We start from the raw sequence: 26888 nt of genomic DNA, 5'->3' as shown, positions 1-26888 counted from the left end.
GATCATGCGACATATCACACAGCTCATCCATGGGCTAGGCATGGCTATGCTATTAATATCTTTAACTGCTCTAGTTGCATCTGTAAGAGTGTATCTGCCATGCATTTTCTTTAGTTGAACCATTTTGTTTTCTGACTGTATACATTTTCCCTTGTCTTTGTGTGGGCTTATCTTAGAGTATGGACAATGATTGCTTTGGAAAAAGCTGTAGAGGTCTAATTCATTATTGTCTGCTATGTCTCAGGTTGCTTTCAAGTGAATGGGAAAGGGAGAGTCTCACTCATTGCTATTATTTCTTAATTTTTCCTGTTCAGATGCAGCTGAATAACTGGACATCTAATACCCATGTTCAGAAGCCATGAATTCCAGAAAATTATTCTCAGAAACGCAGAGAACCTTTCCTGCTCCTAAAGTACACTGCCAGCAGCCATTACGGATTCTCATTGTGGATGTCACATCAGCTTCCTGGACCAGCACTTGCTCTGTACTCTCTGAAGCTCTGGAAAACACTCTCTGTTTGGCATGCAGTTTGACAGGCCCTTGCCGTGTTCCCCTGCTGAGCCTCTACGTGGTGCAGAACCAGCAGGAGTGCCTGCTTCCTTTTACGGTATGTGTGGAATCATGTCTCTTGGGATCTAACAGACATGAATGCAATACATCGTTGCAGTTCAGTAAATAAAGTTATGATTTACTACAAATGTATATCTAAAAATTAATGAATCTCAAAGAGCATAGTTTCACAGACTTCATGGAAGAGGTGAATTTTATGAAAGAATGTTTAAAAGGAGGAGTGTCATATCTTTGATCTGTGAAGTTGCTCATGTGCATAAATTAGGTTTTGTGCTGTTCCCTTCTAAAACATCTGTTGTACCTCCCTTTCATATGCTACTTTCTGTACTCTCTATACTGCTTCTCTATCAAAATTATCAAACACAACTCTGCAGCTGTAATAATTTGGATGGTGAAGTGGTCTGTATACCTGTTGATTACACAAATATTACCACTTTGGGAGAGGTTCCAGACATTTAAGGGGAAAGTATCAGAATATAAAATATTTTTGCCAAATTTGAGAAATACGTGAAATCATAGAATCATTTAGGTTGGAAAAGACCCTTAAGATCATCGAGTCCAACCATAAACCTAACACTGCCGAGTCCACTACTAAACCATGTCCTAAGTGCCACATCTAGACATCTTTTAAATATCTAGATCTATGTCAGTAAGAACAAGTATTTCACTCATCTAGGGATATGCAGCATAATAAATATGGATGGAGAACGACTAGCAGCTCTACAATAAAAGTTTGGGATTACAAAGTATCATAAAGTTCACAAGAATCTATGAAGTCATACTATTATAAACAGTCATACTGAGCACTCTCATTTACACTACATTAGTGTAAACACACAGTATTAACCCTTCCACCTTATTCAGCAATGGTGAAAACATTCTGAAATGTTTTGTCAAGTATTCACATCTCAGGAAAAATAGAGGCCAACTGGGAAAAGAAAAATCAGAGGTCAACAGTAATTTAGCAAGTCTGATCTGCAAGAAGACTGTAGCTAATGGTGGTGTTTATTTTGTAGAATAGGTTATAGATAATGTGACAAGGATAACTAAGGGGATACCAAAGAAACATTTTCTGGAGATATTGTGAGATCACTCTGCTTAGGAGCTTTAAGAACAGACACTTTTCTTGCTTCCTAGGAATAATTTACATGTAATTCATCTTGGCATGTCACTGTAGGATGGACTAGGTAGTTGTTTCACAATGGGTTCCAGGCCTGTTTTCTGTGATTTTGCATTATGGCCAAGTTAATTTGTAAGTGTCTGGGGCCAAATCCCTGCTCTTGTATTCGCTAGGTGTGTCCTGACACTGATCCATGTGCTGGCTGACAGCAACCTCAGATCTCATTTGGTAATCATGGGTCACCAGAGCACAACTGCACTTTGACACAATCCCTCTACTTGCCTCATCATACGAGTCTTCTGCTCATAATAGGGTGTCTTTTTTATTTAAACAACAATTCCTCATTTTGATAATCACATTTTTTAAAGACAGAGAAACCCTTAGAACATTGGCTACCTTCATATTACAGGCTATTATATTTCACTAAAGTACCCATACATCATTAAAGCACTTCCTCCAGGAAGACATCTAGTTTTGATCTGAAGGTATTACAAGATGGAGAATCAAGTAATTCAGTTAATCATTTCTTCCAGTGGTTAATCATTGCCATTGTGAAACTTTCACCTGGTTTCTAATTTGCATTTATTGGCTTTAGCTTCCAGGGATTTGTTAATATATTTCCTCTTTTGACTAGACTGAAGAACCTGCTTGTATTTTACACTTTCTTCCTCTAAACATAAGCAGGTCCCATCTTAATCTTCTAACTGGTAAATGAAAGAGAACAAAGTATGTCTAACTGCAAGGCATTTTTACAGGCCCTTAATAACCTCCAAGCCCTTCTATGTATTCCCTCCTCTGGTTCTTTGGATGCTGCATTCCAATACCAGACTCAGCAATGCTGTACAGAGAGCTAAAAAATACCCCCTCCTCCTGTCTGCATAACTGGTAATCACATCAGCTTTTTTGCCATAATATTGTGCTTCTCTGGGACTTGTCTAAGACAGCAAAGTTCAGACTCAAAGACCTGGTTGATAGGCACAACTCTAGTATGAGTCCCCACTCCCTTTCTCCCCAGCTTTGCTTGGATGTTCTGCCTAGTGAGCCATCTCTTTATTTTAGACATCCGCTGTTGTACTGAAGGCTGTTCTTCAGGACTGTTCTTTCTCTGTTAGGAACAGTAAAGTATAGCAAGATGACTATCTTCTTCAATGGACCTAATTTCACTGATAATGATATCTGGTCCTCTGCAGCTTCCAGAATCAGGAGCAGTTCTACATCTCTATCTGATAAACATCTGCTCCGTTTCAGCCTTCTTCAGAAATACTAGGGCTCCATTGCTTTTTCTGTACTCCTGAATTTGTCCCTTTGTCTCAACAGGGCATGCTGTTTATCACATTGACTTTCTGATCTAGCTAGAGAAAAACTTACTTCTCAAAGAGGAACCAAGATAGAGCTATATTAAAGGTTGCTTATTAGACAAATCATATGAAGTCAGGAAAGTCCCAGAGCTGAAAATAGAGATTGGGAGAGTACATGGGGAAGTGTCATATATGGTTACCCTTTTCTTAGTCTTTCCTGAGCACTTGTTTATGGTCTCTTTTCCTACTGGTCTCCCCTATTGGCCTAACTCTAGCAAGTCCAAAGAGCTTCCCTGGAAACTGCAGCAGGATGCCAAAGAAAAGGAAGAAAGTAAATAACCGTGGAGGACAATAGATGGTGACAAGAGGGGAAATGAGCATTAAATGAGCATTGATTAAAGCATCAAAAAAATTTAATGTGGGACTAAGGACTCCTCCAGCTGAGGGGACCTGTTCCTACTGGTTTTCCCTTGAGATAGGCAGCCATACCCCCAACTACCAGACCCTCCCTGACAAAAAGGGCTGAAAAGAAACAAGGGAGAAAGATACTCATTACAGGGACAAGCAAATTAAGAAAGTGAAGTGGGTGAGGGTAGAACATGTGGAAGGAGCCAGATGGGGCCAAGAGCACAGTGCCTACTGCAGCTCATGGCCAGCTTTGATCTCTCATTTTGGTAGCTTTTCTCTGGAAGCAATGTAGTGTTGCAGATTAAAATGTTTTGCTGGCCACATAGTGTGAAGTCATGAATTCTTGGAGTTGTGCAATGAAGGAGCAGGGTCACATGTGAGGAGACATGTCAAGGCCTATGTCACTGGGCTAGGTATCAGTGCCCAGAACAGGGGTGCAGTCAGAAATAAACAGCACAATTTGTGCTTAGAAGTTTAACTTATGTCCCAAGCACATTCCAGAGTTGAAACTGCAGCTTGTGTGGACTTGCCCAAAATTAACATTTAAAGTAGCTGTGCATATACAAGAGAAAATGCAACTCTGCTGGTGCCAGTTCCAAAGGACAGGTACTTAACTGGACTTCAGGCTGCCCTGCAGCCCTTGCTAAGCCCTGTTCTGCCACAGTTAGGAGCAATACTTGACCTGAGACAGCTGGTTTATGTCTGCATGAGCTGCAACTGCCTCCTGGGATTGCAGGGCAGGCATCTGAACTGCAGGGAATTTTGCTGTAGCACTTTGAAGAGGCTCCTGGCTGCATCTGCTTGGTGCATTTATCGAAGATTGCTAACCTTACAGCAGAATTGATGTAATGGGCCAGACACTTCTTGCACTGTGGAGTACAAAATGCGGTGTCTTTCCTTAAGACTGCTCTCTTCACCATTCTAAGGCAAGGTTTGAGCCATCCCAGCTTTCTTCCCCACCTTATTTGCAGAACCACCAGAGCTGTTTGTGAACACATTTCTGAGCCCCCTGGTTCATAACTTGGTCACACTGAAAGACCATGCTCTAAACCATGGCTTCTCAGGAGTGGTTAAGTGAGTCAGAGCTCCAAGCATCTGAAGCAAAGGAGTCATATGTTCATCTGTTGCCTCTTCTGTGAGGAAGGTGACCTCTGGTAGCAGTGTCTTATATTGCTTCAAACAGATTTGGTAGAATTCACTAATAATCTCTCCTGTGGCCAAAATTTGCCAGTTTACCTGATGGGTATGTCAAGTCCTTTGAGTTCTCGTTGAAGCTCAGGTGAGCTGGCATCTCTGTGAACACTAGCTGAGGTGCTCCACACACCTTTGGATCCTGGGTGCTACCTAGCATTGTCATGTCTATGCTAAGGAAAGGTCATGGCTGGGTAATAGATCCCAGGTAGTCTCAGCTAATATTGCATGGAGAAAGAGTATGAGATGGCTCTACCATGATCCTGGCCAGCCTGGTTCATATTCAGACTGCCTTCTGTGGATTTAGGTGACCGCCATAAAGTGATACCAAGTTCAAGGAAGTGCTGAGCAACATATGTGATATAAGGGTTCAGCAGCCCTGGACTGCAGGTAATCTAAATCACCATAGCAAGCAGTAAGAATATGGCCCAATATCCTCCAATCCATGAGACTGGCACAAAGCATCATAGTGGAGCATAATGGGTTAATAATCTGTGCATTTATAGTGGTCATCTTGCCATAATGAGTCAGACCAGCTGTCCTTGGGGCAGCCATTGTACAGTGGTAGCTGTTGCCTGAAGGAATAAAACATTTTTACAAATACCAGCTATAGAATAAATTTTCCTTTCAACACTTGCTCTGGTAGCTCATCTTTGAAGCAGGAGGGTCCACAGACCTTCCGTCAGTTTGCTTTTTTGATAATCATTACTGTGGTGAATGTCCTAAAAGACCAGCATAAGAGCGTAAGAAATGCCCTCCTGAGTCAGACCAATGGTCCACCAGCCCAGTCTCAAAAGGAAAAGCTATTTTGGGGGCGTGCCCCAGCCCAATCACTTTCTGCAGTTCATTCTCCTCACAGAACTCCCCTAGTTCCACAACTGTTGTATTAAGAATGATAGAGGATACATTTGAGGCTATTTCTCTTGGTATCTGCTTCTGGACCTGTTACCCATGAGTTTGCGGAACCCCTTTTTGAAGCTGTTGCCATAGTCTGACCCCAAACCCTCCTGAACACAGGTTCCTGAAGTCCACAGCTTGATAAGTAAAGGTGTACGGATATGGCAGGGGTGACTATGGCCTGGCAATATCACACCACCTCAGTGCTCCTATTTATATTCTGCCTCCATGTTATGCAGGGCCAGAGGAGGGGGGCATGCCGAACTACTACATTTTGGCTAGCCACAGGCAATAAGTAGACAGCTGAAAACTTGAGTGATCATGTGTGTTGTTACCAGCATAACAATCAGCTCATTTTGATTCATATCACTGTTTACTGTTTTATAGCTTGGCTCCCGCCCCCAGTCTTATCTCGATGCTGTGAATTCAAAACCCTCCTTCCACATTTCTGTATCAGAAACAGTGTGGCCAGCAGGAGCAGGGAAGTGATCGTTCCCCTGTATTTGGCACCGGTGAGGCTGCACCTCAAGTACTGTGTTCAGTTTTGGGCCCCTCACTACAGGAAAGACATTGAGGTGCTGGAGCATGTCCAGAGAAGGGCAACCAAGTTGGTGAGGGGCCTGGAGCACAAGTCTTATGAGGAACGGCTGAGGGAACTGGGGTTGTTTAGTCTGGAGAAAAGGAGGCTGAGAGGAGACCCTATCACTCTCTGCAACTACCTGAAAAGAGGTTGTAGTGAGGTGGGTGTTGGTCTCTTCTGTCAGATGGCTGGTGATAGGATGAGAGGAAATGGCCTCAAGTTGTGGCAAGGGAGGTTTAGGTTGGATATTAGGAATAACTTCTTTACTGAAGGGGTGTCAGGCATTGGAACAGGCTGCCCAGGGAAGTGGTTGAGTCACCATCCCTAGAGATATTTAAAAAGCACATAGACAAGGCACTTCAGGACATGGTTTGGTGGGCATGGTTGATGGCTGGGCTCAATGATCTTAAAGGTCTCTTCCAACCTACATGATTCTATGATTATGGAAAAATATTTCATATTATCAGTTTGACATTTCCAGTCTTTCAATTTCATTGAATACTGTTTTGCAGCAAGTGAAAGAAAACTTTGCACGAATTCAAGCCTGCATTTCGGAGCTCCGTTCACTACCAAGAGAAGGCTGTTTCCCACAGGGGGGAAATGGAGTGGTACAAGCTGTGCAGGATGGATTGCAACAGTTCAAACAATATAGCAGACACACAGCAGCGGGAGGCTCAACAAATAGTTCTGTTGAGGTAAGAAAGTGTTGGTAAGGTAGGGGGAGCCATCCACCAGACTTGCCACTTGTTAGCACATTAAGATGATAGTCTGTTTGATATCCAAGATCCATAGGAGGGAGAGAATAATTAAGAAAATAAGCCCTCCAAAAAAGCCCCACGCGGCAATCTCTGAATGCTCACAGAAACTAGACAGATTCAGGTACAGAGACTGACTTTACAGTATAGAAAAATGAGTTTGATTTCCAGGCATTTAAGATTGGATGTTTTTTCAGCTTTATTTTGATTACTTTCACAGCAGAACTATGTCAAAGGCAAAGACATTCACAGTACTTATGGACATGATTTTCCTTTCAGACTGCAGTTACCTTCTGCGGTTATAGTGTCTGGAACTTCCACTGATACAACAGGATGTTTGTACGAAGGTTCTCATTGTGCCTGAAAGCAAACTCCTACAGACAAAAGAAATGCATTTCATCTTGAGAGTAGTTGGTATAGTTGCAAAGGACAGGAAGAGCCTACAAAATGGTCATTGTCTTGGCACAGTCCTCTTCAAATCAGTTTTCAGAGTAAAAAGAAGTAAAAAGGCATGGACAAGAGAAAATATGCCCTACTTTATAAAATTTTTGGAACTTGCTGGTTCCATCTGCTTTTCAATGGGATGAATGCCAGGTTCTACCAATACAATTTCTTCCTCCTGTTTCAAGAGCGTCATGCCTTAATCAAGTGCCCTCATAAAATCAGTTGATTCCAGTATTTTGCAGTTGAGGTTTAACATAAGACTTAGCTGGAGCATTTGTTATTCATCAAAATGTAATGCTTTTTGGTGTCATTTTGGTGCATCAGTGCCTGATTGCCAAGCTGACATCTCAGGGGCCCTGTTACTGAGATACAGCAACCCATGCTGCTGGCTGGAACAGCAAATTACAGACATATAATTACAGTCAGTAAGCAACTGAGGAGTAAGTAATTGGGAATAAGCAAGATCACTAGCTGTGAAATCCTGCAGCAGAGGGAAGATGCTGAGCAGAGGGAGCACGCACAGAGGGGGCAGGAGGAGAAGCAGCAGCCAGCGAGTGGCCAGACCTGTCCCTGAGGTGCATGGCTCCTCTCAGCAGAGGAAGTTGCTGTTTCTGTTTATGGAGCCTTCTTTTCTGAAAGAGGGGCTTTTTTTTTTCCTCTTTTGCTGTTACCCTTCTAAAGCGACACAGGTTAAACCGAAAAGCTTTCCACATGCTTCCATCCATGTGGACAAGACCACTCTGGAGCTGGAGCGCAGGGCCACTGCGCCGCAGGCAAAGCTGGGAGGGCAGCAGCCGCAGTGGAGCCCGCGGTGGGCAGCCGGGCACACGGTGGCTCCTCCGCGGAAAGAGGCAGGAGGGAGAGGAGAGGACTACGACCAGCAGTAGGGCGAGGAAACACAGCGTGTTGGAAGCTGTTGCAGAAGTACGCTTACATGTGAGCTAGCAGAAGCGCTAGTGCTTTAAGGAGCCGTTACTGTTATACTAGAAGTACCGTTTCTTTAGCATGAGACCACGATGGCCGGTATTTATAGTACCAGAGCACCACTGGCAATTTACTTGTGCAAATCTGATGTCTTTAGGCAACCATGCATTTTCCTAACCGTTAAGCCCCCAAAGAGGCAAGAAGATTCCTAGCTGCCTAGGAAGCATAGGAGGCAGACTTCATTATAACCTGCAATCATTTAAACCCCAAATATTTGTTAAAAGTATTGAAAATGCTTACTCTTTTGAGATTCTGACTTCAGAAGGGAAAATTCAGCAGCATCAGCAAAGCTAAGTCTCAGCAGCAGCTACAGGGCAGGAAATGTGGCCAGTCTGAAATAGGATGAAAAGCATTTTTCAAGTCACCAGTAGCCCTTTTTTTGTCAGATTAGGAAGTGTAATGGCATCAAGGGATTATACCTAGAAACTGTGGTAATATGAAGGGAAGTCACAGTAGCTACCTCAGTTTTTGTATGTGGCAAAATATTTCTCCTAGTCTCTGACCAGCACATGCTAGTGTGACTCAGGTTGTGAAAAGGGTAGATTGGAGGTGATAGGCTACAGATGTAACTCAGCCATGGTTTTGAGGTACATCAGTGTAGCAAATACTCCATCTATAGCTCTGCAAAAGATAATATATCTTTTAGACAACTCAGCTGTCCCCAACTCAAGAACAGTCCCTGTTAGCCATTTTCATTAGTTCCTAAAAGGAGCCCATAATAATTTCTTCATTCCCAGTAACTCAGAGGCAAACACTAGGGCTAAGTTCAGCTGGAGAGGTAAACTTTGTTAGGAAAATCAGGCTTGATCTGACATCCGCAAGGCTGCCACAGCTCCATGCTCCCAGGCCCAACCAGTTGTGAGGCTGAGCATGTATTCCCAGCAGGCACATGCACACAGAGCACATGTATATAACACATACACACATGCATGCTTGGTCACACTGATCACAGCCAGACACTCAGAGCACTCACACAAACACAGAGTGCACCAATAGCCCCAGCCTGCTCCCCTTTCTGGCTGAGCAGGATGGAGATCCACTAGCAGGAATATATATATACACACGCACAGGCACATATCCGTCTCCATATGTACCATGTGGATCCCTCCAGCACCTGGGCTCAGACACTCAGTCTGCCTAGTAGCTGCTCCTGGATCCCAGTCTCCCCAGTTGCTGGCATCTGGACATACAAGTCCCCAGGGCTGCGGCCCCACTCCAGTTGCTGGTACAGACCATCATACACACACACACCTGGCCAGGACTCCCCTCGTCCCTCCAATAGCCAGCTCCTCCTGTGGTTTTGCCCTTAGAGAACCCCTTGCTCCCAGGTCATTTCACCTATTCACCAGCTGGTCCGTTTTGATCTTTGCTGACGATCACATGCTCACTCGCACTTGCTCCAGCCACTGCACCACAGACACAGGGGCCTCCAACCTGTGGTGTGGCTCCTCACACACGTGCACAGAGAAGAGAGCCCTCACCCAGGACAGAGCTGGGGGGGAATTGAAGAAGCAGATGGGACAGACTGTGGTGATCAGGGCAGGGCCTGGCCAGGCAAGCATACTGACCAGCGAACTGTTTACACGGGACCGGCTCTTTTTATCCCCTTACTCCTCTGTTTTCCCACACTCATTCCTTCCCAAGTCACCTAGCTCCATCCCTTTGCCCACTCTTGGTTCCTCCCCTGGACATCCTGTAATAAGCCTTGTGCAATCTCAAGCTGCTCTTCCCCTGCATCCATAATGTGTCCCACACCCCCAGGGAGCAACCCCCCTTCAGTTGGAAAAGTGCTCCAGGTTTGACTCGTCTTCACGGGTTTCACACCTGGACAAGGGCTCTCTGGGGACAGCCCAGGCAGCAGCCCCCAGAGGGGTCCCTTCCTCAAAGCCCCTAATTTGGTTTCCTGGTCTGACACTGTGCCCCTGTGGTCCTTTAGGCTTGGGGAAAATGGGCCTTTGACGGGCTGAGGGCAGTAGCCAGGACAGGGCATTAGCTGGGCTCTTCTGCCTGTCACTGTGTCTCTCTTCTCCTTCGTGGGTGTGTAGACGAGCTTCCATTACATAACCTAAATGACTTTGTGAAATTAAGGTATACTAGTGTAGGAAATACTCTATCTATATCTGTAAAAAAAAAAATTAAAAAAAACATCTGTAGATAGTCCTGCTCCCCACAGCTCAAGAACAGTTCTTGTTATCTACATTTGTCTGTTCATAAAGGAAATCATAGTTACTACTTCATTTCCAATATCTCATAGATAAACACTAACAATAAGAATAGATCTGGGTAGAGAAGGTATGTTCCCTGACCTCTGCACGCCCCCCCCCCCCCCCCTCCCCAAAAAGAAATCCCAAAAAACAACAAAAACAACCCCTAACCCTTGAACTGTCACTTCTGTGGGCATTGTTTAATATATTTGTAGTAGAACTAATTTGTGAAGGTCTACTGTTGTTTCCCCAAATGGTCCCTACAGGACATTTGTTAGCAGCCCCACCTAAAATACGCCTTATCCTTTCTTTAGGGTTGTTAAATAGTCATTTGGAGCAATGAGCAGATGTGCTGAGAAGAGTCATTACTTCACCATCACTAAATATCAGGCAAGGTTGGAATGCAAAACTTTCTCACCTAACTACTCTTTCAGGGTAGAAACTGGTGTCAAACATGACTGATGTTTCTAGAAACTGTTGCTGATTGTCAGTGATGAAGAAACCCTTTGCAGTCACTTAGTATTACATCAAAACTGGGAGATGGGAATCACACCTATTGTTGCTCCCCTAAAAAACATCTTCAGAATAGACTATATACTACTTTAAAAAAAAACCAAAACATTCAGCCTTCAAGTAAGAAGGCCAACTTTAGTCTACTTGAACTATAACTGATGCAGTAATGGGAAGTGGTGCTGTCCCTCAGAAAGTCTCAGGCAGAGTCCAGAGTCCCTCCTATACACACAGACTTGCTGACTGTAAGTGCAAAGCACAGAATACAAGACAGTTATGGACTGTTTCATCTTCTTCCAGCAGTAGCACAAAACCTGTTGGTGTTCCTACAATGAACCTCTCAATCCATTTCATATTGGCTTAAATATAAGCCAAAGCTCAAGAAAAAAATGCTTTTAAATCTGCTTTTGAATAGATGAGATATTTTAGCGAGATTTCTCTCCTCTCTCCATAGTGGGACCTGTGCTATTCAAACAGACCAGGTATTACCACCTATCAAGAGAGGACAAGGGTAGAGGCAGTTCTTGCACACTCTGATTTGTGTTTCAGATCACAATTTTGACTAGCCAGTCCAGCAAAGAAATGGTAAAGCAGCTGGAAAATAAGTTAAAAGATGTAGACCTTGTGAGTCTGCGAAGAATACAAGTAATTGAAATTTTGAAGAGAGACTTTCTGGAGCCTGAGGACGTAGAACAGCACATGCCAGCAGAAGAGCCCAGCAGCAACGGTGAGCACAAGACAGACAGGGTACTCGGGGAAGTTATGGCTTTGGACAGCAGGACAACCACTAGTTCTTGCTTTGGTCTGATACATGCCACTTTCCTTTGTGCCATTTAGTGTCACTCATGTAAGTGGAAACTGCTGTGCCCAGAGGAACAGCAAAAAGTTTGTACCACAGCACTTCTCTGGGGCTTTTTCACGTTTGGCCCAAATTAACATGCATTACTGCATCTCTTGATATTACCTAAAATTGGCTTCATGTGCAATACAGCTTTATTGAGGGATTAAAAAGAAAAATGCATAGAGTTTATGGGGTTAACACACTCTCAGACACACATATACTCATACTGCTGAACATCACCCTGGGGAACTGACTGGCTGATCAAAAGGTCCTTGGTGCATGTAGAGGCAGCCAGAATCCTTGAAGCAGGTAGTTGGGGGAGGAGAAAAGCAAGCAGAGAGGCAGAAGGGAGGGAGAGAAGGAGAAGCAGGCAGGCCATTTACAGTTTCAATGATCCTACAGAGATAATCCCCTCCTCCCCCTCACCAACTCAAGATCTTGTCCTTTTACAAGATGTTTGGTTTCTAGAAAATTCTTAGCCTTTAGCCCTTTCCCCCAGACTACATATTGCACAATGCCAGGAAGAGTTTCTTTCCCAGACCAAGTCAGGTACTTACCCTGTTGATTAGCTGGTTTTTTGCCACTGATTCTGCTCTTGCATAGCTGCTGCTTTTCTTTATGCTTAGAGCAGTTTTTCTCAAGCTCTTAAAGTTATATTTCTTCAGTAACCAGTAATTGCACCTCAATCAGTTCTTTGTAGCCCTGCAGCCTCTGCTTTCCAATCCAGGTCTCCATTTCAGAGGCCTTTACTGCTGACACTTAAACTCCCCATCAACAAGACACACCTGGTACCAATCTCTGGTTCACACAGCAAGTTCTCACAAGTTGATAACAAGCTTAAAAACCTGAGTCCTGATGCCTTGCAAAGTTGGTGTCAGATTTGTTACTAGTAATGATAATATTGTTTTTACTGAGTGACAGGCAACATTGGATGCTGTTGCCTTACCTGTCTCTAGCTGTTCTTCTTTTCTGGTTGCAGTTGCAAATTTCTGGTCAATTGGCAGAGTATGGGCTCGCAATGTTTAGGTAGATCGCAGATTCCCTTTTGCCCTGTCCCTCATATACCTGGCCACATGCTTCATTAGTGAAAGAGCAAGTACACCCCAGATTCTGAATGTTATTTTTCCAGGCCCTATCTCTGAAGAACTCTTCCCTTAATCTAACAGTTTTCAGCAGTGAGAATTTAAGCTATAGTGATGAGAAATTCAGAAACAGAGATTCCTGTTAGCTCCTGTTTTGAACCTTTTTGTTTCAAAGCAAAAGGTGCTGAGCAGACTCTAAATAAACCAGCCAGATGGTGATCAAAAGTCCAGTACCACAGCAGTTCAGTGGTAGAAGCCTGTACCTTGCAATGCTGCTATAACTGCAACTTTCATTTCTGTATTTCGTTTTACCTAACTTTTGAATCTGCTCATTTATTTCAGCTCTTTCTATAGGCTAATAAAATGACTGCTAAATAGCAGGAGTTTGCACTGGTTTTCCCCATCTGCAGCACAGCACCGACTAGGTGCGTCTTGCTGCAGATGATGGCTGCTCTCACTGCTGCTTCTGCATCCCACTAATCTGGTGGCAGACCAAATCAAACACTGAGTTGTATAATCAAGCACTTAGAGATATATCAGCCCTCTTACTACCTATTAAAAGCTTCCTGCCCTGAAGGGGCAGTCTCCCTCAACGAGACATAGCTGGTTATTCTGGACTCTGCCTGTTTGAAAACAGAGGCCTCGGGGAGAGTGCTCACCTCTACGGGTAAAACTGCTTGCCCGGAGAAAGGGAGCACCTTCTCTTTCTGACCACCACCATTACCACTAACATTAATGGTGAGTCCTAAGGAAGAGGATCAAGGTTTTGTCACTCTGACATGACTTTAGAATTAATTTAACATGCCAAAACCACACCAAAACCAGAAGTTACAAAACTGTGGAAGGAACTGTTGCTTACAGCTCCAAGGCTGAGGTATTCTTTAACAGCACCAGAAAGAAATCACACTGCCCTCAAGACTAATCTATTACATCAAGAGACTCTGAAACCCCTTACCATATCCTGGATACTAGGGCAAGGCACCAGCAGAAACATGACCATATGGGAAGAGGGCAGTATTTTGGGTGGCTGCAAATGCTGGCTTCTCAGGTGAGGAGGATTATTGTCAGGACCTTGCATCAAGCTGGTGCTGCACAGAACCCTGCAAGAAAGCCTTGGAAAACTAGACACCACAGAACAGGAGATGCTGTGTGCCTCTCAGTCACAAGACTGCTTTAGAGCATGCAAAAGCCCACCATATTGTTTTAAAAAATGAAGTTGTGTAGCCCTTTCACCCAATAAATGGAATGAAAACATAAATGGGGACACAAAGGTGACTGAAATTTCAGATGATGAAATTCTAATTTTCTGAGTCTTCTACTTACAAGAAGACTCAGATGATGTATTTGCTCTCTAAGAGAAGCACCGGGGAATGGACAGTCCAAATAATTTGAGAAAGGAGCCCAGCTGATTTATTAAGAGGTTTTTTAACCTGTTGGAGCTCCTTTCCTCTGTTTCTGAAAAAAAAAAAAGTATTAGAAAAAAATTACAGTAAAGAACATTGAAGTTGCAAGATCTAGCATGCAGGAAGTGCAAGAATTAGCGCTGTGTTCAACTGCAGCCCATTCCCCACTACAAAACAAATATTGTGATGTAGCACTTACTTAATTATAAGGTTCATCCCACCGTGGATATTTCTTCCATTAGTTTGTTTAGTGGCTGTTTGAACCTACTTACATGTTTAATATCCAGACCGTTGCTGTGATATTGCATCCTACATTTATATTTGTAGCACATCGAAAAATCATCTCTTTTTAAATCCTCTGCCTGAGAAATTCATTTTGTGTTCTCTTCATCTCAGCTTATTGGAAACAAAGAACAGTTTCCAATTTATTTTTTTCTGTTATTGTTTTATATAGCTCTACTACAGAGCTCAGAGATCTTAAAATGTGAATCTGATTAGCCTGAAAAAAATTAACCTATTTGTAAGGCTTTGGTAAATTGCTCTCAAAATCTCTTCTGACATGCTCTAGGGCTTTAATGTTAGATTGCTAGAGTTTGAGCTCTCTTCTTGGTTGGCCTGATCATCCTCGTTTTGAAGTCTTAACAGTTAAGAGCCTCCATATGTACCAATGAGAGTGGAAATATTTTCTGACTGGGTTTCATGAAAAGTCTTTGTACCATTGCAGGCTTCTGTCTCTTTCTGCTGTTCCAGCTGCTGGACCTCATGTCTGCTTTCTAAGGATCAGTTAGCTGTGTCCTGCTAGCCAAACTTCCTCAAAGTTCTTTCATCTCACTGTTCCAAATTTTCAAAAGGCATGGTTTAAATCTGGTCCCCAAATCAGGAGGCTCTCCTGTCCAATGCACCTTTTGACCAGACCATACACTGATTTTTTTATCCAGCCATTCTGGGTATTACTTTCAAAACAGCCTTCCTGTCAGGCAGGGAGGGTGGTAGGAGGCAGCTGTTACTGGCATCTCTCCCCTTTCTCTTGTATGGATGTTTCTTGGGCATGAAGGGTCTGAGTGCCTCCATATTTGACTTCTGACATTCACTGCAGTAATCCTTACATGTTCTTCCCTAAGCCCAACATTCTGCTTCTCCAGAACTTTCTGATAAAACATACTTAAAATCAAGGGGTTTTTTCTCTCCTGACTTAATATCCACAACTCCTGATTTCAAGAAGGACAACAGGAACATGTTGTTTTCCTAGCTTCACCCATCTTTCATAAATACATCCACCATCTGTCTGTAATGACTGACCTGGACCTTGGTAGAATAGACCACGGTGGTCTGTTTGGTGTTTCATCTTTCTTTCCCGGTTAGCTTGGATGCATTAATCTTTTCTTTTAACAGACTGCATGTCATATTTCCTTTGGGAGATAACTCTCTTGGCCATTACACAACTGGAGTAAGGGATTTTTTGTTTTGTCTTTTAAATACTGACAAACTTCCAGAATATGACCTAATTTTGTTCCCTTCATAACATGGGGGTACAGTTTTATTAGATTTCTGAATCAAGCCCACAGTTTCTGGAGAATCAAGAACCTTTAGAAAAACATCTAGTTTTGAGGTAAAGAAATAAGGTGGAGAAGTCTGTTATAGACCAGCAACAGCCATCCATTAGCACGAGTGCCAAGTTTGGAAGCAATAGAAATGTGGACTGAGTAACAATGAAGACCTGTAGCTCTTGATTACTACTAGATTATTTTTTTTTCACCCAAGGACCCAAGTTTTCTTACTGGCAGACTCCTTGAAAGGAAGTAACAGGTAAATACTCAAGAATAACATTAGTGCATTCAGGCAGTTCTTTTGCATGCAACAGTAGTGCTGAGTTTTATCCTCTCCAAACCTCAAAAACGAGCCAATAATCTCTTTCATTATGCATGGTTACACTATTTAAGGTGACACAAAAGTGAAATTTTAAGCCCAGTTTGCAAAAATGTTTACAGTATGAGTTAGGTAGTGGTGAACATCATGTGTATTTAAACCAAACTATTAATTTAGTGACCTTCAAAATGACACAGACTAAATATATTAGGAAAAGGTGGAAAAAATAGAATAAACTTACTGGAAATCCCATGCAGGATGTGGGATTTCCAAGAATGGCTGATGCTGAAACATGGAGTGATTGAATAGGAAATAAACCTTTGCCTTTACTACATTTTAATAGCACAGCATACTTCTCTTAAATGACATTTTGAAAAGCATCACAAAATCTTGCTTTCAAAATGGAAGAAGTATCCTAACAGCTTGCTACATTAACTGAAAACATTTACTAGACAATCTGCTTCACTGAAGCAACTGGCAACAGCTCACAAAATTGTTTCAGCAAATATAGCAACAGATGTTATATTGCTTGAGAACTACTATCATGGTGTGATAGGGAAAACCAATCCCATGCTCTCTGATGCTTGTAACACAGTTGTTTTAAGCCTTTGATGACAAAACTGAGATTATTGGACATATATACCTATATATAAAAGCCATACCACAGGAAAACAGCTAAATTAAGAATTAAGGAGCTGGGAACTATGTTTATAAATCATGTCTATGTTTAGATCTTCTGTGACCTTCTATGTTTATGAGATAACTGGAATAAATGCAAGTTTGATTTTTTTTTAATTTTTTTTTTTTTTTTTTTTTGATAAAAGGATGTTTGGAAGCTCTAAGACATGGTTAACAATTATGACTTGGTATTCAGGGCATACTGGAAAGAAAGAAGTTGCCAAAATTTCCAGGAACAACTAAAGTTGTAATTTCATGTACTGTATAAGCCATTGTTACTGAAAGAGACAGTCCTAAATCCCTCCCTTCCATTCCATTCCTTCATCAAAACTGTTCGATATCAGGAAACTGGTCTGGGCTTACACTATCCTGAGAAAAGAAAAAGTGAGCCTGTTTTCACTTAACTTGTGACTCTGTTGCTATGGGGTCTATCATCTCTTTTTGTCTTTAAAGAAATCCTGTACATCTGCAGACCACTTTTGTGAGTAACAAACCTATATTGAGATATAGCTATTGGAATTAAATACTTAGCTTCTCTCCCTCCTCCTGCCTCAACACTCTAAGGAATTTTGGAAGTGAAATTTAAGGACATTAGACAAATTTTAATTAATGAATGTAAGATAAAAACAGGGTTTGGGGCACTTTTGTGCAGTTGTTCCATGTCTCTATGAAGCAGTTGTCTTTGGCAAATGTCAGACAACACAGAAACAGCCTTGTTGAACTGGGCTTGTTAAATAGCTGGTCAAGGCTCGAAGTTTCTATTTATGCAAGAAAAAAATACCTATAGTGTTGAATATGCTGCTGAATGTTGTATTCAAGACAGACACTTGCACTGGGGAAGCCACAGACAACAAGCTGGAGGTTTAGCCATTAGGGAGGTGGCAGCTGTGACACTTGGCTCAAGCTTTCAGTGAGACATGTCACTTGTTTATATGTCTTACGTGAAAGCACTTGAGGGATTAAGGAGGTATAGTGTAGTGGAAAATGCAAAAGAATGTTCTTTTCTATGGTTGAAAATATTTGTGCTTTTTCACCATTTTTTCCTGCAGACATTGCAATCCTGGGAATGGACATTGATGTGCAAACCATAGAGGACAATGTCATCAGCTTGGAGATGCTGTTTAAAACATGGCTACATGACTATGGCACAGAGAGAGAACACCTCCATCTCCTCCTTCCATCAGGAGGCTTCAGTCATGACACTGCACCCAAGACCACCCTAAGTATTTCATTTTCTCTCTCCCCTCTGCAGGGAGCTCCTAAATTCCACAGCCTTAAAAATTACCCAGGCCTGTTCTATGAGCATGTTCCCTCACATTTAGAGACCCAAGTAATATCTCTGGGTGACTTGGAAAGCTGTCTGGAGTTTCTGCGGTCTCAGGCTGAGAGGGGCCATTTGCTTAGGTTACTTCTAGGTTGCTGTCATGTCCTATGGCTGTTGATGCTGCAATTCATTTCCATTCTGCAGCATAAATGTGCCTTGAAGAATATGTGTATTTATAGCCACTTAGTCAAGGTAAAAGGGCCCTTACCTGCTGAGAGCCAAGGACCTTCTGGCTCAGTTGTATAGCCCTAAAAATTGTGTTCCTTGTGTTTGATGCTAAAAGTGTGTGCCAGAGCTGCACTTAAATAAAGGCTGTCTTACAAAGGGACTTGGCCTGTATTTATATCTATTGATTTAGCCCTAAAATAGCTAATGTTCTAGCTGGAGCTGCCAACAGTTATAATAATGCATGGGAAAATTTATAAGGAATCTGTAATTTTTTTTTCCTTTACTAGTCCAAGTCCAAACCCCTAATTGATCCTTGGGGTGAGCACTGAAAATGCCAACAGCTACAGCAGACATAGGTGTTTCTCATAAGTTGTTCACTGTATTGTCACCATTGCACTGCCATGGGAATCTGCTCATGCAGTTACAGCAATCCCCTTTCCATGCCTCTCCAATATGGTACTATATGCCACTCCAACATGGTACTCATGTGCAGGTTCCCATCGCCATCACAGCAGAAGCACACTTGTTTTCTTCGGGTGATCCACAGGCCAGTTCCAGACTGGAAGCAAAGCTCATAGAGAGTTGCTGGTGGCTTTTGCAGATATGCTCCATAGCAAGCAGATCAGAAAGCCTGGTGTGACTTTTTATTTCTGTAGTAGCTACCATTACAGTCTCCATACCAGCACAGGCAATTATGATATTTTGTTAAAGGTGGATTTTCCTTCATCGTAACATTGAATTTCATACTTGATGCATTGTTTTATTATAGCTAGCAAGACAAACCAAGTTACACTGCAGTCAGTTTTTTTCACCTTCCTGAACTCAAGAAATCTGTAGAAGGCCAGAGAAATTGTATGCAGCTATATAATCATATTATACCAGAGTTAGTGTCATCAGTATGCTGGATTTCTCCACACAGACTGAAAAGCTGGCAGGAAATCTGTGGCCCTGAACCCAGTGTGGCATTGGGAAACAAGCTTCTGCTCCCACTACAACTGGCCACTCATTGCTAAAACTGGAACTTGCCTGCCCGGTTACCAACCAATCATTGTTTCATGAACATGCCGAGCATGTGGTATTTCCCCTTGTGTGTAAAATGGTCATAGATTGTTGTCCTGTGTCACAGGCTTCGGTATTATTCTTCCCTTAATAGTTGTTGTTGCTCGAAAACATTAACTTAGTGATTGTGAGTGCCTTGAGCATGTCATGTGCTAAACATTGCCATTTCCAGCAATCTAAACCAATCTCCTTCTCCTAGTGTGCCTGAAGTGCGATTTGCAGGAGAGACTGCTCGACCCAGCTCTACTTTCTGGGATGGTTGATGGCACCATGAGAGCAGCAGATTTGAATTCACCCTGCCAGATGGCAGCCTGGCCAGCTACAGTGCTGTATAAACTCCAGGTTGTAAAGTAAGTGTTGTTATGTGCTTTGCGCTTGGTAACTGGAAGGCTGGCATAATAGCAGCCTTCACTCTTTCTGTGCAATTTCAACTAAGTCCTAGTAGCATCACCATACTGGTGATGGTGGCAGACTTGAGCTGGGAGACTCAAAGTGCTAGTGAGCAAAATTCTGATGTAAGATACCCTCAATCCCCGTAACTCTTAGTGTTATGGAACAGTACATCCCACACATGCAGACAGGAGTGCAGATTCAAAACCAGTGTTAACCATGACACTAGCACTTTATGACTGTAACACCATTGATGTTTTTCATGCAACAGTTGTTTCCCTCCAGTGTGAAGTTGTGTAGATTGCAGCCATTGCTCCATATATAATTCTGCTGTTCTCTCACTACCCAATGAGGCCACAGCAATTAATTGGATGTCAGAGCCTGAGCTAACTAGTTAACTAGTAGTAAAAAAGCAAGCAAAGCCTCACAGTGCTGTGTGACTTCATGTTCTTTGCTTTCTCATCAGCAGTCTGTGGCTGGTAAGCACCGAGCATAACAAGAAGAGTGATGCTCTCTAGTGTCTTTTCTGTGGTTTATTTATAGGAAAAAAATTGTGTAATGTCTGAACTGTACAGATGTTCTTAAAATTATTCTCATCCTGTCAGTAGCTGAAGAGCACTCAGGAACTGTGCGTAGATGGCCCAGAGCCAAAGCACTGAAGCTACTTAATAATGCCCTGTCGTGAAGCAGAAGTGTGCTATGGACAGGCAATGTCAAGCACTGTAAAGTCTGTAGTGGTGTTTGTGGTGGGATGTTGGCTCTGTGCAGGAGTAGAGCACATGTCAGTTTAAGTGAAGGATAATGATCCAGTAAAAATCCCTTAGGAAGACATGTAATTGCCTGGGTGAGTTATTGCCCAAGAGGCCAGATTAACAATCTGGTTTGTATACAAAATGCATGAAGATTGGATTTGCTTCTTGGCATGCTCTTGTCAACGCAGATACAAGGGAACCTGGAAATGAGCAAGAAAGTCTCTTCACTGCAGTTGGGCTTTTCTGCAAAGTTTCATAGTGACAGGCCACAGCAATATAGACATTAAATGCTTGTAGCAGTATTGCAGCTGATAACTGCCATAGCCACTTGAGCTAGTCATCTCCCGGTAGAGTCTTCTTGCTGGTTTCATGTTGGCTGTGCTTCACTAACATGAGCAGTGTATTTACAGGGCTCTGAAGTCTGAAGGGGTCTGTGAGTCTGTAGTGTATGGCCTGCCCTTCATCATCAAGCCCACAAGCTGCTGGCAGCTAGACTGGGATGAACTGGAGATAAACCAGCACAGCTTCCATGCTCTATGTCATAGTCTTCTGGTGAGTGTGTGAAAATTGCAGTATCATGGGGAGGCATTGCCATAGAAAGGGATAGTTAGTGCACATCTGGTAAGATCTGTCTAGCCTGCACCAGAAAACATGTTTCAAAAGCTGCAGCTTCATCTCATGGGCCAGCGTTGGTCTTGTAAATCCTTCCAGGCAATGCATCCACCGGAAAGACACTACAGCACATCAAACCTTAGAGAAGATTCTCTAGCTTACCAGAAATCCAGTGTTTGGAGGTATGAAGTCCAAAAGTCAGGGTTGGAGTTAGATGTGCATCTTTAACTGTGAAAATAATTAACCAAGGCTTGGGATGTGAAGGACTTGCCATTACTGGCAAGTTGTAAAGCAAAATTGAATGTTTTTCTTAAGAATTGTCTTACATTCAATTAAAAAAAAACTAAACAAACAACATACTATCTTCAACCATAATGCAGAATAGTGTTCTTATTCTAATGTGTATGAATGTCTCTGCTCCTGAACTCTGTAGCCCCTACAGTGAAAAGTGCTGAAGGAAGTGGCTATTGCCCATTGTTCACATTGGTTTTGGCTTTTGCCATTTAGAAAAGGAAGTGGATACTTTTGGCCAAACGTGAGCCACAGAACACTAGTCAAAACTGGAACATTATGATGCATTCCTACTACATCATTGTCCCTTCTGACTCCGCCACTCTACTTGTCAAAGCAGTCGCCATCAGAGAGCTCTTGCTGCCATCAACCTTCCCAGCCCTCCTTGCTGAACATCCTGAGAGAGTGCATGGCCCTATAGAGGTAAGTCATTGACAGCCCTGCACAAATCTGTGGAAAGGATCCCAGTTGTACAAGCAAGGATCAGGATAATGATCAGTCTTTATGCACAGGACATGCAGCTGCTGCTGAAGATATATCTATCTCCCTCATTGCTGGGGAACATGGATCTCCTCAGACTGCAGAGAGAGGTGCTTTAGGTGTAAGATAAATCAATACATAAAGCGTCTCTGTTTCTTCCAATAGATACAGGCCTCTGATTTCCTGCTGTGCATCCATATGTTCTTCTCAGTTGTCTGCCTCTGCTTCAGGTGATGCCAGGAAGGGCAAAGCCCTCACTGTAGGTCTTAGCAGATGAATAGAGGAGGAAACAGCTGTGAAGATGTCTAGTGACAGCTGGAATATGATGGAGCACTCCAAAACTTCTTCCCAGCAGCCAATATATCCTACAGCTTTTTTCATGGACAGCAAATGGCTGTCCTTTGGAACAATGTTGCATGTCTGTTGGGGGGAGGGGGAAGAAGCCTTATGAAGCAGAGAGTTGAGGGTGATGGGGCCCAGAAAGGGTGCTCCAGCTTGTTGGCTGATTCTGGGCATGGGGGAGGATAGGAGTGCATCCTGCAAGGGGATGCTTAAATCCATTTTAGACCTGGCTGCAGATGCCTCTTGCTCTATACACTGCTAAGAGTGGTCCTTGTGGGTAGCAGCACAACCAAAGATCCCTTCTCCCATCACTGCAAGGTATTGTGGAGGGTCTGTAACACTCATCTCTACAAAAAAAAGCCCTCAACAATAAAACCCACAAAAAAACCCAATCAAACCCCACAGCCTCTACCTGTCACATGTCATAGCCACTAGGTTCTTTCTTCTCTCTGAGCAGAGTGCCCTGAACAGCTTGGAAGTGGAAGTTGCTTATAACCCCTTGCACCTAAAAAGCAACCTCTACATGTATCTGAAGAGTATGTTGTACAAACCTCTGCACAGACAGCAGGCCCAGCCCAGGGACCAGCGACCAGAGCGGCATCAACCCAAGCAGGTATGTCTCTTGCCTTTGACTAGCCTAGATATTCTCTGTTCTGCCCTTCTGGTCTGCTTCCCACAGAAGGACTGAGGGCAGCTCCCTGATACCCTAGCAGTACAGGGAAGGCAGCATATGGCAGGGGCAACATTCACTTGCAGCTGGCAGAGGGATAGGCATAGCATAAGCTCATGCAGTTGAGGAGAGGGATGCTCAACAGCTGGCCCATGCAGACACAGTTGGACAGTGTGCTGTTGGACAAGCCGGTGCCTCCTTCCACAAGATGCATTCATATTTTGTCCCTGTATTGTAGCAACAGAGCAGAGCCAAAGCCACAGTGGCACCCCTTCTGATGGCTCCTTCTCCAGTCCAAGTGTTCAGACCAGCAGCAGTGAGGAAAGATTCCTGTGAGCGCTCCCTGCTCCCCAAAGAGTATGACGAGTTCCTGCAGTGAAGTCCAGGACATTGCTTGAGCCTGCTCACGTGCAGTCATGGCTTGGGTGCCAAGCCTTACACACTGGGCCAGAAGCAGTCAGGCAAGACACTAAGCTTGGCCTTGGTCAGATGGGCACTTCCCATTGTTTGTTCCTCGTTGTTTTATGGGTTTGTTAGTCACCAAGTTAGTCTGCAGGAAGCGTGCTACTCTGGGGCCCTCTGTCCAGAGATTCAGCTATTCCCCACAACACCCTGTATCTCCCATTCTTGTCTCACACATCACCAGATGCCTCACATTTTGGTTTCTGAGACTAGGCTAGTACAGGCCACAAACCACAGATTGTTGTCAGTGGGTGCAGAAAAGCTGCAAGCAGCTAGATAAAGTAGGCAGTAACATGAAGCTGCCCTCATCCTGCAGGAGCAGGTTCAGCAGGATGTTTGAATAGACATAAAACAGGGCTTTTGAATTTAATCTTAAAGCCCAGAATGCTGCCCTCCTGAGAGCAGCACTACCCAGGATGATGCTGATTTGCTTGCTTCCGTAACTGGTCCCACTGCCCAACTCCTACACAGTGACAGCTCACTGTAGCTGGAGAAGCTGCAGCACAGCACCTTTCTCCGAGCCAACTGCTGCTTGGATGCTCTCCTCCTTATGGCCCGCCTGTGCCTATGGGGCTGTTCTGCAAGCCAACACGGCAAGTACTTTTTGGCAGGGTTCAGAAGATGGGGGGAGGTGGCTTGGAACTTTCCAGAGAGCTTCTGCCCAGTGCTTGCACAGATACTAGCTTGTTTTTCAGTGCAGACATAGGACAGCTGCCCCTGGCTGTGCAGGAGCTGAGGGCAGCTTGACTGAGCCAAGGTAGGGTGGTCTTATTGGGCTTCCTGGATGCAAAGCACCAGCAGGGATTTGTGTTCTACTTTGTTCTGACAAGCTGTTTCAAAATAAAGTTATCCACCATAACGTCCACTTACTGCCTGTAGTTTATAATGTGCACTGTATGCAGCAATCCCAGCACTGACCTGTACTTCCTGAGAAACAGCTGCAGTTGACCAAGGGCATGATGTGAACACTGTGCTCTTCAGAGCAGTGCTACAGCAGGAGAGCAGAGCCATCAGAGCCATCTCTTTTCCCTGGGATCCCAGCTCAGTAAAACGCTCTGCTAGCCACACAGGGCATGGACCTACCCTTCCCATGCCCTGGCAGCACTCCATGCCTGGCAGAAGGCTGCATCTCAGGCAGCTGTTTGGGGCAAGATGTCAAAGGCAGGTACCTTGAGGACAGGGCAAACACCCCTGCAGGCACAGGGATACAGGTTTGTTAGTGCGTGCAAGCTGGTGGCTAACCCCTGCTTGTCTCTAACAAGCTCACAGCATAAGGAACTGGGGAAGGAGCAGTAGCAAAGGGCAGTAAGGCACACACAAATGGGATGACAGGGGATTAGCTTGACTGAACTGATGATGCAGGTGGAAATTACTTTGGCAACTATATCATAAATACCAAACTGGGGTACAAAGTCAACAAAACACTTTGACAATGGGAAGGGGTAAACAAACAGGGGCTTGTGATTTATTGCTGATACAAGGAAGCTGCTAAAGGGGAAACTTGGGAAGAGGGAAAAGGGGGCATAAGAGGAAGCAAATCAGAAAATTGGGGCTGTTTGGGGGTCCCTGTTGAAAAGCCCTCCACCTGATCACCACAGTGTGAAGCAGGGCAACAACTGTGCTATTGCTCTGACCAACTCTTGCCAGCCAGAGGAAACTTGGGTGCTTTCCCTAATGCCAGCATGAAAACAGATATCCTGGCAGAACAGTTGTCTCATGCCTGCACCACACTAGGCCCTAACGGGGAGGAGGTAGCAGTTATAAAAGGACATATCTTTCAGAACAGGAAACAGAAAAAAGTAGCCCCAAGGGGAAGAGATTCATTGGGCTTTGAAGCAGCTCCCAAGTAATTTTCTCCTGGTAAAAACTGCCACCTGGCCTACAGAGACCAAGGCTTCTACATCTGTTGCATCCCAGCTGTGGCTGCTAGACTGCTACTCTGATATTTCTCAGCTAACCTGGGGCACATGCTTTTAGCAGAGAACAGGAGGCAAACAGGCTGTCCTCCCATGAGGAAGCCTGATATCCAAAGGACTTCCCATGCACTACCCTGTCTGGCCCACAGCACCTGGACTGGGCAGAAAGCATAGATAGATGCTCGTCCAGGACCATTTCTGCACTGTGATAAATGGGCAGAGTGAGCAGCCAAGCATAAGCCACCTATCCCCAAGCACCTCAGCAAAGCCTTGTTCAGGACCGGCTGCTAGGATGCCATTTTCCAAGTACACAGACTGAATTCAGCCACGGAACATGACCACTGTGATGTGCCATGGCTGTGTTTGAGCTGCACCCAGGTGCTTCACTGTTCAACACATGGAAATTAGTTGTAAGGAGACAGTGGAAGTGAGGCAAAGGAAAGGGAAAGAAGGAGGGCCACGAAGATGATCAGGGGGCTGGAGCACCTCTCCTATGACAACAGGCTGAGAGAGTTGGTTTTTTTCAGCCTGGAGAAGAAAAGGCTCCAGGGAGACCTTACAGCAGCCTGCCAGTACCTAAAGGGGGCCAACAGGGAAGCTGGAGAGGGACTTTTTACAAGGGCAAGTAGTGGTAGGACAAGGGGTAATGGCTTTAAACTGAGAGGGTAGATTTAGATTAGATATAAGGAAGAAATTCTTCACTGTGAGGGAGGTGAGGCACTAGACCAGGTTGCCCGGAGAGGTTGTGGCTGCCCCATTCCTGGAAGCGTTCAAGGCCAGGTTGGACGGGGCTTTGAGCAACCTGGTCTAGTGGAAGGTGTCCCTGCCCATGGCAGGGGGATTGGAACTAGATGATCTTTAAGGTCCCTTCCAACCCAAACCATTCTATGATTCTACAAAGGCAGACAGAAGAAATCCTAATCTAGGCAGAAAGATCATCTCCTGGTCCTGAAGTCAGGGTTCATTGCAGACTTTTGCTTTGGCAACAGGAAGGCTGCGACGAGTCAAAGGCTTACTCTGCATTTACCTTATTTCTTATGCTTTCCCAAAGCATCTATTACACCCTGAACTGCTGCCAGAAAGGAGGTAAGGTGAAGCACAGAGCAGCAGTCTGAGCAAGACGACAGGTCTGGTCCACCACACTGAGCCAGAACAGAATGGACCATCTCTCCTGATCAGTAGAGACTATGAGCCTTCCCCGCTGCACGCACTTCTCCATCACATGGCAGGGTGCATAAATAAAGCAGGCCACACGTAGGAGCGTTCCTCCTGTCTTGCACACTTATGTCTTAGTCCCAAGTCAGCTGTTTCGAGAGATGATGTCATTGGTGAAGCAAGAAAAATAAAAATCCTTTCCTCTCAGCCAAGAGGAGTGCAGGGCTATGCAGGGACCACTGATCTGGCACAGATGCTGGAGCATTTTCCTTCCTCACCATCACCCTCTTTAGTGAAAGCTGGGTCAGCCACTTTGCGTGTCCACCACACTCAGCTCCGCAGGACAGAGTGGACACAGTGCACCGAGATACAGTGACCGCAGTGATGGAGATGCACACATACCCATGGCCATACAGAAGGGAGATCCTGGGGCTCT

At 44.1% G+C, this 26888-nt stretch overlaps 1 protein-coding gene across 1 annotated transcript; it reads left to right on the top strand.

Moving 5' to 3' along the window:
• Positions 1 to 355: 355 nt before the first annotated feature.
• M1AP (meiosis 1 associated protein) lies at positions 356 to 26749 on the top strand. Its single transcript, XM_049791341.1, has 9 exons — positions 356 to 607; positions 6577 to 6759; positions 11511 to 11688; positions 17881 to 18054; positions 19582 to 19732; positions 20935 to 21076; positions 21644 to 21850; positions 22707 to 22862; positions 23158 to 26749. Exons 1-9 carry the CDS (start codon positions 359 to 361, stop codon positions 23296 to 23298), a joined length of 1581 nt encoding a protein of 526 aa, XP_049647298.1. The 5' UTR covers positions 356 to 358; the 3' UTR covers positions 23299 to 26749.
• The last annotated feature ends 139 nt before the right edge of the window (positions 26750 to 26888 follow it).

This window comes from Accipiter gentilis, chromosome 3 (genome assembly GCF_929443795.1).
Source record: "Accipiter gentilis chromosome 3, bAccGen1.1, whole genome shotgun sequence".
Classification (NCBI taxonomy): Eukaryota; Metazoa; Chordata; class Aves; order Accipitriformes; family Accipitridae; genus Astur; species Astur gentilis.
Note: the sequence above shows the minus strand (reverse complement) of the source record. Positions and strands in the feature narration are given on the sequence as shown.

Bases quoted from the DNA above. Each gene is read 5' to 3' on its own strand.
- M1AP (XM_049791341.1), top strand. From the start codon at position 359: ATGAATTCCAGAAAATTATTCTCAGAAACGCAGAGAACCTTTCCTGCT. The intron at 6,760-11,510 runs GTAAGAAAGTGT...TTTGTGTTTCAG, and splicing joins CAACAAATAGTTCTGTTGAG to ATCACAATTTTGACTAGCCA. The intron at 21,077-21,643 runs GTGAGTGTGTGA...TTTGCCATTTAG, and splicing joins CTCTATGTCATAGTCTTCTG to AAAAGGAAGTGGATACTTTT.